The sequence below is a fragment of the Acanthochromis polyacanthus genome, chromosome 13 (genome assembly GCF_021347895.1).
Source record: "Acanthochromis polyacanthus isolate Apoly-LR-REF ecotype Palm Island chromosome 13, KAUST_Apoly_ChrSc, whole genome shotgun sequence".
Taxonomy (NCBI): Eukaryota; Metazoa; Chordata; class Actinopteri; family Pomacentridae; genus Acanthochromis; species Acanthochromis polyacanthus.
This window is the reverse complement of record NC_067125.1, coordinates 33,082,501-33,094,379: the sequence shown is the minus strand read 5'-3', so window position 1 is coordinate 33,094,379 and position 11,879 is coordinate 33,082,501. Positions and strand designations below refer to the sequence as shown.

Sequence of the window (11,879 nt, the reverse complement as noted above, 5' to 3'; positions counted from 1 at the left end):
ATTGACCTTTACCTGGGATGGATCACCTAAAGTAATGGGAAGCGGTGGCACTGACAGAATTATGATGACAGAATAGGTTATGGTTATGAATTAGGGCTTGTTCCTCAAAATGCCTATCAATTTGTCAAATCACTAGCATCCACATGTTCAGCTGGAAACGTTAACAGGGGCCCCGGAGCCTGTCGGTGTCAGTCATTGTGTCATTTAAAACATTTCTCGCCTCTATCTGTACCGCAGCGCATATGTCTGTCACTGATGGGAGCTCAGATTGCTCCTGCTGCTGCTGCTGCTCACCCACATCGGAGCTACATCGGTACAGTATTTTTGCCTCAACTCCAGATCTTTCTTCTCCGGGAGTTTGACAAGTATCAGCTGCTCCAGGGATGAGGCGAGCGAGTTCAATCCAGCTAAAGCATTCAGCGCATTAAACAGACGGAGGAGGGAATTTTGACAACAGATACAAGTTAATAAATTCTGCTCCATCTCCGGACTACAAAGTGAAGCCACCTTTTTTAAAAATTTTTGATCAAGTCACAGCAGCCTGGCACTTTTAAACATTGATATCTTTTTATTAAGACAAGTACTCTTCAGATTTTTTTTTCTTTTGTAAAAATGTTGGTGTGAACCAATACAAAATATGCATGGTCATATGAGAAACATCCTCTTCACTACACAAAAGAAAGAAAAAAAATGTCACCTGGGAACAGAGAATTTTAAGATTCAACAACGAAAAAAACAACAATTTTGGGGTTATAAAACAACAAACCCCTCCCGACCTCCCTCCCTCCCTCCCCCAGGTTTTTAAGCATGAGTTTTCATCCAAATATCCAAGACGTTACAAGTCATTCATAAAACTTCATGTCACAGTAAATACACTATCGTCATCTATGAAAAGTTATGCATGAGGCGACTGAATGCAAACAGATGCTTGATTGACTGTCTGTGGTCACATCCTATAATTACTAAATAACCGATACTGTATGAGCAAAGTGTTACAGTGGAGGAAGAAGAAGAAGAAGAAGAAGTTCCATGAACATCATTGTGATTTTGTTGACACTGACTGTACATCGTTTTTCGTCTGCTTAACAAATCTAGTTTTTCTTTCTTTGTGAACTAGGTCTATGCAAAATAATATTTAACGTTTACTGTAACAGTGCACCATATTTAAGAACACATAAACATGTACAACTGAGAAAAACATGTACACCTTGTGGTTTCTTTACTGCTCGAATAGCTGTGGTACTACAGTATATACTTGGGGCCTTAGATTTGCATTCTACCTGAGATGCAAAAAAAAGAAAAACACAACTATTAACACTCATGAACCTGAGAGAGTGAAAACAAACATACTAAATATCAAGTATTTCAAAAACAAATCAATAAATTGGATTCGAATGACGCTTCCGGCAATCTTTTAATGTTCCTCCATTAAAAGCAGCAGTCGCCATTTAAGATAAATATCAAACTCCGGAATAAAATTTGTCATGCACATAACTGTTTCCATGACACCGAAACTCTACAATCCAGAAAAAAAATTACTTTTATTGTAGCTTATTATAGCTTTTAGTACTGTATTCCTCTCTGATAACACTAGTGAGCCTTGTCCTTGAAAAGATCCAAATAAATAACAAATGAAGTGAACTGAGAATATGATTATGATCAAATTGTGTTTTTTTTTTGTTTGTTTTTGTGGTTGTTAATTAAGACAAAAAGTATTTCATCCCGGCATACGACATTCTAGTCAGTGGAAGCTGCCACACCACCCCGATAAATAAAGAAATACCTTTTTTTAAAACAACATTTCAGCTTTTTTACGCTGCAGGTCATAATCATGATGCGAGTCTATGGTGCGTGAACGCAGACAACTTGGATGAGTATTGGCCCTGTAAGTTAGAAAGGACGGATATATACAAGATATACTGTAAGAGTGTACATGAGGATACTGTACGATACTAACCATATGCCTCAAAATCAGAAGAAGAAGGCACTACATTAAGTCCTTCAGTCTTTTCCTTTATAATGATAAGTATCAAGAGGTGGGTTTAAGGCAGTGGTTATCCTTTTTCATAATAACATTTACAGATTTTTTTTCTTCTTATTCAGGCAATACAATGAAATCACTCGCTAATTACCGAACAGGTTTTTTGTTTTTTTTTTTGTACTCGCCTAGCTGTGACAGAGTCAGAGGCATGAAGCATGCATGGTGTTGCACACTGCTGACTCGTGTTTGTGTACAAAAAGAGAGAATTTTGTAGCAGTAGACAGCTCCTCTGTGAAGGTTTGAGGCTGCAGGATGACAGTAAGAAAATGATCTCCCCCAAACCGAGTCTAAAGCTATACGCAAATCTTTGATAACTTGTACAGCCAAGAGCCCCTTACAAGTTATCAAAGACAGCCCAAAGGTAAAATGTCTTTTACAGACGGCAAGGAAATATAACTGATTCATGTTTGCAATGATTGAACACTTTTTTTCCCTTTTTTTTGAACTTGTGTATGGGCAAGGGCAAATAAAAAAGTCTGTGTAGCAAGGATTTCTAAGGCAGGAAATAAGCTGTGAATTCTTCTTTTTTCTTTTTTTTTTTAAAAAAAAACTTGCTATGGGTATTCACACAGACTTGCCTTGATACCTTATACATCACTGAAAGGAAACATTGAAAGTGTAACATTCTTTCTTCCCTCCCTTTGACACAGCACAATCAAATAAAAAGACAAAACCTTGAAAAATGAATAAAGTGTCCTTGTAACATTTCTTAGTTAAATGGTCAATATACTGTACTATCAGATAAAAAGTCAATTATTTCGAGAGGAGCTCTTTTGCAATATGGACTTTCAGCCTTTGCTGTACACAAGTAATATTTACTGTATATATACACACACTCGCATAATTATTATATTTGGTCCAGGGTTGACCATGTGGGTGGCATGAAAATGTGAAAAGTTTCATGTTTGAACCAAAAGCACACGCAGCAAGCTGTACTGATAGCTAACAAATAATATATTTTAATGAGATTTTATCAAGACCTCTTGGTTTTTTGGGTATCACAGGGCAGAGGAGTAAAAGTAAAGTCTGACCCTACAATCAGCTTAATGCCTGCCAACAGACAGGGTGTCTTCTGGGCCTGTAATTATTAAAAGTTCAGGAAACAGCTCGGCTGATTCTGTCCAAAAATAACAAATGACAGTAAAGCTCAGACTAGCTGAGTGTCCGTTTTCAGTCTTTATGCTAAGCTAAGCTAACCGGCTGTAGCTTCATATTTATCATACAGGCATGACAGTGGCATCATTATCACTAAAGCCCTAGCAATCCTCTCTATGCTATCTGTCAGAAAATCCTGATACAGGCCTTAAAAAGAACTGAAAGCTAAGATTTTTTTCTCTCTCTAGAAACTTTAACTCCACATCATGGCACATGACAGCTGTCGAGATGTCTTAGACTGCGCACCACAATAGCCTACACAAATACTAAACTGACTTCACATCTACTAATTGTCAGATCGTGAAGCAACCAAGGGATCAGTTGCGTCATACTTTGCGGTTGGGTGTGAAATGATACGTGACAGCACTCCTACTTCACTTTCATAAACAAATACATTCTATGATGAATAATTACTCACAACTGTTACATAAGTAATCAACACAGTGAACCTGACCTTGAAGGGGCTGGGCAACCCTGTGGGGAGAAATGTGTTGATACTGTGTTCCGGCTACTGAACTCTATTGATTACTCCCCCCAAAAACAATGAAATAAAAAGGCGTGGATGAGCTGGCTTCTCAGATCTGGGTACATGAGCTAAAAGCTAGCTGCAGCACACATAGACAAAACACCAGACCCATTTCATCTCCTCTGAAAGCCAAATGCAACAAAGGACGAGGTGAAGTACATGGGGTAAAAAAAACAAAACATAAAATCCAATCTGACAAGCATGTGCAGGGAAAACAACAAAACAAACAAAAGAAATAGAACAAGGCACAAAATTGTCTGTAAAATAATTGAACTGTACAGAATAGGCCCCAGCAGTCCAGGAAGGGTCGGATAGGAGACTCAGCAGCGCCTCTTCAAACTACTTGGCCATGCCAGTCCTACTTTCCACATTTTCCTTCTCTTCTCTGCCTCTTTCAATCTCCCTGGCCAATAAGAGTTAGACATAATGCTCCTACAGCGCCACCACCACCACCATCACCACCAGCATCCCCACCCGTCTCTCCTGGCCTGTCCATTTTAGATATAATACTCCTTCTTCTCGTCTGTGTTGTTGTGTCCTCCCTCGGCGTTGATGATGGCCGTGTCGGCGTCGGCTGCGTCGTCCGCCCCTTTGGCTTCATGTGTGAAGTAAGTTCCTGCAAAAGAGTGCAGACAAATTAGCCACACGCCTCCTCATCCGTGCGCTTCACTTCAATCCTATTGCACTCCACTCGCAAACAAAAAAACACTTGAACTCCAAGATGTGTTCATGATCAAGTATGATTGCACTGCCGGTGCTTTACCTTTGTGTCTGGCAAAGTATCGACCAAGAACAATGAGTGCACAGAGGATGGCAAACATCACCACGGCAACCACTCCTCCGATGACAGCATGGTCAATTTTCTGCGGTGCCCCCTCGCCGGCTCTGGAGTCTAAAAACAGGACAATAACCGTAAATAATTTCATGAACAGCAAACCCTCTCAGCCAGGAGCAAAACTAATACCTTCACACAGATGTGAACTGCACTGGAAGCTATGACCATTAAATCATTAGGCTGCCAAAATAAACTAAATTGGTTTGTTTTGTCTCAGAGCATTTTAGCATGACCTAACCACAGAGTAGAAACACTTCAAAAAGCTGCTGAGAAGGAAATGCAAGCTTCTGTTGTTTACCAATAAAAAATGAGATGATACCACAGCACAAGCTGGCCCATGAAGGATAGTGTATGATTCGCAATATGGAGCTATACGTCCCACAAATTGGCAATGAACTATTTTGCTCTTACTTACTGACAAATCCTGCAGAGAACAGACAATAGTTCAGCCTGATAATTACCAAAATGAGCTTTTACTCAGTCGGACTTCGTAATTTTTCCTCCAATGTTTATGTGCATTTACTGTCAATGAAACCATTCAAATTCAAGCTCTATATTAATTCAAATTTGCCAAGTTTTGTGGACATATTAAACATTTTTAAGGAGCAAGCCTATTCGCTTTACTGCAGAAATTATATGAAAAAATCAATAGCACTCTTGCGATTGTATGGTAAATATTACAGCCTGCAAACTGTGTCAGACTATTTCTTTCTCTGCCACAGTGACTTTGTTGTTTCCAGGCTATATGCTAAGCTAAGTAGCTGCTGACTGTAGCATCATGTTTACTATAAAGACATGAGTCATGCTGATCTTATCATTCATCCAATTGCAAAAAGTGAACATGCATATTTGCCAAAACGTGATAAAAAATATATTGCCTGAAGGCGTTTAAATGAAGTGAGGTGTCTCTCCAAGTAATAAAACACACATTTGCGGCGTTATACTGTTGAACCCAGCTCGTTACATGGACGTTTGCAGGGCTTCTGTAGCTGAAATGGCTGCCTGCGCCCCTTGAGTGAGCGATGTTGAAAAATGTTTTAAGACAGTTATTTCACCATGAAAGAGTAGACACCGTCTGCAATTTCAGCGAGAGTTCACACACTGTAAAATACACTCTGATTTAAGAGGCCATTTCTGGAAGTTATAGAGCTCAATCATCAGAAATAGACACAAGTCTGGAGATAGATTGGCGCCCGGTGTCCCCATGCAGAGAAATACGTGGCTGCCTCAGGTGTCAGAGAGTATCGTTGTCTCGCACTTAGCCAGATTTATCCGTGCACCACAGAAGAACAAGGCAAAAAATTTGAAGCCTTTAAATTTCCAGTCTCAGAATAGTTCAGAGGCATTTATCAATAGTCTATATCTGTGCACATTTGGACTGATGGAGGAGTGGCGGGTGAGGGAATGGCTGCACTGTTCTTTGCTGCATGAGAGAGCAGCTCAATTTTCCATCAATCTCACTAGTCATGCTCTGAACTTGAATGATTTTGATAAAAGACGAGCGGAGAGTGCAGAATTTCTCAACACTGCAAGGGCGTAATAAGTCGAGTTGAGGGGGTTTGAGACAAGGGACACGGTCACATCTCAACCCGGAAATAAAAAAAAAAAAACAACACCTTGCTCGAGTTGCGTTCAGTTGGCACGGGGACATCTTGGAAGTGGAGCTACAATGAAACTAATTAATGAGAAAGTTTTGTTTCAGTTGAGCGCCCTCTTAAAATGGACTCGGCTTTCACAGAGCAAGCGAGCCGCCGCTACCGCGTGTGAAGCAGGGATGTGCAAGGAGCAGTTTGTTTACTGTATCAGGGATGTCAGATAGCACAGCTCATTCCCCAAGGAGAGGGAACGGCCTATGCTCCATGCTAATGAACATGCACCCACTAAATGGCCTGTGTGCAGTCCTGTCTCCACTCCAGCTACCCTCCACTTCCACACCCCAACACCTCCCTGCCCTCACCTTGCTCCCCTGCTGTCTTCCGTTTGACACATCCGCAAGGAAACATGCAGGGTCTCGGCCGCCTCTGCTCGCTGAGGGAGAGTTTTTATTTAACAGGTAGGAAAATTCACTCAGAGTAAGCACCAAGACTCTATCACAAAAATGTCAGGGAGAAAACTTTAAAAAAATCCTATACCACCTGCAGTATCAACTGTTATGGTTGGTTGCATTTCATGTTGCCTACTGAACACGACACTACTGAACACCAGTTTGCTGTTTATCACTTAGAGGAGGGCTGCAAAAACATGGGCTCAAATTCAATATACAAGCGATAAATATTTCTGCTGTGCGCTTTTCTTCACTTTGCGGGCGTTGATGCGACATTTTGCCCAGAGATTATGAGACATGTAATTTAATGCAGTGAAACATGGAGGTCTTCAGTGAATTGTGAGACGATTTCAAACATAAAGGTCAGCAGTTATGAGGACTCAGCCTTGTGTGCACTTGTACAAAAACACATTCATTGTTCTACATATGAATATTACACCAGACATGGGAGACTCTAGGGCAGGGGTGTCAAACTCATTTTGGTCCAGGGGCCGCTTACGGCCTAATTTGATCTCAAAGGGGCCAGACCAGTAAACTTCTAGCATAATTACCGAGAAGTAACAATAAGTCTAAGTTTTTGCGACGTTTTAGTGCAAAGGAGAACAAGTATATTCGAAAAATCTTTTGTCCTTTTAAAAATTATATTAGAAACAACCAGAGATTAAAGTAAGTGCAATTTCAACAACAGACTCAGTTTAACATTTATTTGTGTGCATTGTGCATTACAACTGATCACAGTGATTGTACAATTGCACAACATATTTAGTCACATGTATGTGAAACTTAGAAACATAGTCCTGGAATTAAAAAAAAATCAAACTTATCAAGATATAGAAATCTTTTAAAGTCCGTTTTCCCCATCTGGAAACTACCTGTGAACACCTAAATTAACTCTGCACACCTTTAAATCTTAAGTAGCAGCTATTTTATACAGACAGTTAAGAAAGTAAAGTTGTCACCTGCCTTGTTTATGTATAAAACGTATATGTAAAATATACATAAAAACTACATACATAACATGGATGCATCCATTAGAAATAATATTCCAGTCAACCAAACACCTTTGCAGTGAATCTGATGACCAACACTGAATTTCACAGTTTTTAGTTCAGCAAGTTTTCATTTAGCAACTGTTTTATTCCCTAGGGCAGCAATGTTTAAAGCAGCATTTTACAGGATTTATTCTCGCTTCATATTTGCTCCTGAAACTTGACATCTTTTAGCCCGCACAAGTGCATCAGTATCAGGCATCATGTCCTGAGCAGCAGCCAACTTCAGCATGTCAGTTAAGTGCTTATGTGTGAGCTTTGTGCGCAGTTTTGTTTTATTAATGTTCATTACTGAGAAAACTTGCTCACAAAGATAGGTCGTCCCAAACGTGCACAACATTTTTGCAGCCGGTACTGTTAATTTGGGGTAGCCTGGAAGGAGATGCTGATCAAATGTTTCCAAGCCCACAGAGACAAATCTGTCCTTCAGTTCTACATCACACTGCGAATCAATTATTTCAAGTTGCATGTCAGAGGGCACATCAGAAGCGTCGACTGTGAATGGTGAGCGGAAAACTGCGAATTCTGTCTCGAGTTCGCTAAAGACCTGAAATCGTTTCTCAAACTCCCACAGCAATCCCATCATCTTGTCTTTGTACTGGCTCACGTCAGCATTGACGCTGGCTGCGCATACATCTCTAAAACAGGGGGAATGAGCAGCGTCACCGCTTGCAAGCTGCGTCTCTCACAATGCGAGCTTCAACCTGAATGTACGTATGCTGTCATAACACTGGGTGATCATTTTTTGCGCCCTTGTAACATTTTGTTCATATTATTCAAGTGCTCTGTAACATCAACTATAAATGCAAGGTCCCGCAGCCATTGTGGGCTTTGTAATTCCACAACAGGTTTACCTTTTTTCTCTGTGAACTGTCCGATGTCCCATGAAGATCGAAGAAGCGCTTTAGCACAGCACCTTAGCTTAGCCACCTTACTTCAGTGTGGTACGGCAGGCCATGGGTGATGTTACTGTCACTGAGAAGGCAGTCAAACTGATGACGGTTCAGACCTCTGGCTCGGACGAAATTAACAGTTCGGACAACTACCTCCACGAAATAATCCATTTTTAACGACTTACAACACAACACCTCTTGATGTAAAATACAGTGGAATGTTCAAAAACAACTCCCTCCATTTGCGGCTTTGACTTTGTCTTTAAACTTTGTCACAACACCCGCCTTTTTCCCGATCTCCGATGGTGCACCATCTGTAGCCAGGCTGACAGCACGGGACCAGTTCATTCCGACCCTGTCCAGCACCGATGACAGCGTGGAAAATGTCCTCGGCTGTTACAGTGTCTAACATCGGCACCGACTCAAGGAACTCCTCTGTGACATTCAAAGTCTCGTCAACTCCACGAATGAATATGGCCAGCTGAGCGACATCCGTAATATCAGCGCTCTCATCTGTTGCAACAGAAAATGCCAGAAATGACTCCACTTTGCCTTACAATTTCTGCAGCCTAAATTGCGGAAAAGTTGCGGTGATTGGACAAAATTGCAAGGCCGCACAAAATTCGCAGAGATTGGTTGATTTCGCATGAATTCGTGCGATCGCAATATTGCGAATTCCTGGAGGGACTGAGTAATGAAGGTCATAATTTTTTGAATAGTTTTTGATATTGTAGATGTATTCCACGGGCCGGGTCGGACCCCCTGGCGGTCCGGTACTGGTCCGCGGACCGTATGTGTGACCCCTCCGCACACAGGTTCAGAATATTACTTGTAATGTATACTGTGTGCACAAAACCTTCTCTTTCATAATTAAGTTGCATGAAAGTTACTCTAACATGAAAATAGTTGCCCAACAGCAAAGACACATGCAAATTAAATGAAGAAATAGATAATAAATTATAAGTTAGGAGCTAATAATTGATTTTACTTTCAACAAATTCAGAACATACACATCTCTGTTTCATGTGAACCCTCAAAGTTTGTTTCTAAGACTTTTTTTCTTTCATAACTCCACTTAATTTGGCAAAAGTGAATGTATTTGTATTGTAATTTACCATGTGGATGGGGATTATTGTAACAGATAAATGGAAAAGTCAGTTTATGTGCAAGGAGAGGGAGACAGCTTACGGTAGAGAAATGAGCATTCAATACACAAGCAACAACTCTGGTTGACATTCCTGCTGTCAGCATGCCAATTGCACGCTCCCTCAAATCTTGCGACGTCTGTGGCATTGTGCTGTGTGATAAAACTGTACCTTTCAGAGTGGCCTTTTATTGTGGGCAGTCTAAGGCACACCTGTGCACTAATCATGGTGTCTAATCAGCATCTTGATATGGCACACCTGTGAGGTGGGATGGATTATCTCAGCAAAGGAGAAGTGCTCACTATCACAGAGTTAGACAGATTTCTGAACAATATTTGAGAGAAATGGTGATATCGTGTATGTGGAAAAAGTTTTAGATCTTTGAGTTCATCTCATAAAAAATGGGAGCAAAAACAAAAGTGTTGCGTTTATATTTTTGTTGAGTGTATAACAATGATTTAATTAGTGCAACCTGCAGTGAAACCAACAGTGAATGGTTGGATTAACCAATTAAAAATGAGGCATTCATGCCAAAGTTTGGTTCGTATGCTAAAATTGACAGAAAAATCTTCTTTTAAAAGGATTAAACAGCTTCCTGTGCACACAATTTACTGTTGCAACAGTAGAAAAAGAAAATATTTATAACATGACAGCCAACATGACACAGACTTTACAAAATGAAATGTATAACTTTACATCTGTAGACTCATGTACTCTAACTACATAATTTGAGTAATAACCAAAAAAAGTGGAGCTCCATAAAATATTTGGTGAAAAAAGGGTTAGGGTTAGCATTATTTTTTCAAACGTTAAATGGACTGCATTGTTATACTGAGCGCATGTATTCAAAGTGCTTTTACACATTTTATTCACGCGTCCAAACACCCACACATACACGTGCTGATCCATTTGAATCTTTGACACTTTCACATGTGGACACGAGGAGTCAGATCGGACCATAAAAACCTGTGATTATTAGACAACCTGCCTCTACACACTGAGCTACAGTCGACCCTAAATCTGTCACCTTAGTCCCACCAACTGTGCGGAAGTGCAATCATAAATTGCTGTGGCTTCCCTTTTATGTTCTTGTAAGATGTTATTTTGCTCACAAGGTGGACAAAATACCAGGAACATCATAGGACATCATCACAACAACAACAACAACAACAACAACAACAGCAGCAGCAGGTTCAGCTGAGTCAACACCTCCTTGTGTTCATGCTATTTTGTCAGAGTGAAAAAGGGAGTTTCCATCTCCAGAAAAGTTGATCTGCGTCTCAACAGAACCAGACTTCCTTCTTCATAAAGTCTTGTACCGTCATTACTACCATTCGTCTCTTTTCCTGTGTGGATTAGTTTCTCATCCGGCGCGCTAACACATCCAGGATCAAGAGTGTGAATCCCTGTGGCTGTCCATGCTCAATATATATGCATTTATTATACTAGAAGGTTCTTGGAGGAGAAGAAAAAAAGCCTCCAAATGACAGACAGTATTATTACAGCAGCCTTTGTGGCCCCTCACTTGAATTAAGTAGAATTTGATTATGTCTGTAATGTGGCTGGTGTCCATACCGCCAGCACAGCTCTGCTCGCGGCTCGATCGGGGAGTGCTGACATGCCCACACCGGCGTCCTGACAGGATGTGCACAGCCGTGGGGATTTATGGGGGAATAAAGAGGATTTGCAACTAATGCCTGTGTCTGCGCCGTGGTGAAATCTGCTCCGCTGAACTCCCAGTACCACATGCTTTACAGTCGCACCTTTCCATCTCTGTACTGGAATGACTAATTGCCGCTGTGGTCAGTAACAGAGCATCCAATCAGACTGTCAGCGTGCAGATCAGAGCTGCTGCAAGCTTGTCACCAGGCTGATTACATGGACACATAATTTCAGTTTTCCCATCTTTTTCCTTTAATAGTTTTCCGCTCACATAACGAGGCATATCAGCCACACATGCGCCAACATTCCCCTCCTGCACACACACAAACGCATTACAATTTATAGATGTAATTACATGGATATAATTGAAACAATGACTCTCTTGCATTGATACTGAAAAACCTTCACTTGCACTGAATGGACTCACAGTAACTCCTTCCTGGACAGTGGCAGGACAATGAGGCCGGGCTGCAGAATGAACTGAAGGACTGTCAATAGGCATTTTTACAGCACTGAAGCACTAACATCC

The 11,879-nt window shown here is 40.8% G+C and overlaps 1 protein-coding gene across 3 annotated transcripts in view; it reads right to left on the bottom strand.

The window, feature by feature from the left end:
* Positions 1 to 548: 548 nt before the first annotated feature.
* Positions 549 to 11,879, bottom strand: part of cadm1b (cell adhesion molecule 1b) — a 163,334-nt gene continuing 152,003 nt past the window's right edge. For all 3 annotated transcript variants that reach the window (XM_022211547.2, XM_022211539.2, XM_022211557.2), the window contains 2 exons: positions 4,486 to 4,614; positions 549 to 4,338 (listed from right to left, as the gene is read on the bottom strand). In XM_022211547.2, the coding sequence (XP_022067239.1) occupies positions 4,220 to 4,338; positions 4,486 to 4,614 (248 nt within the window). In that variant the 3' untranslated portion in view covers positions 549 to 4,219. The remainder of the gene's footprint in view (positions 4,339 to 4,485; positions 4,615 to 11,879) is intronic.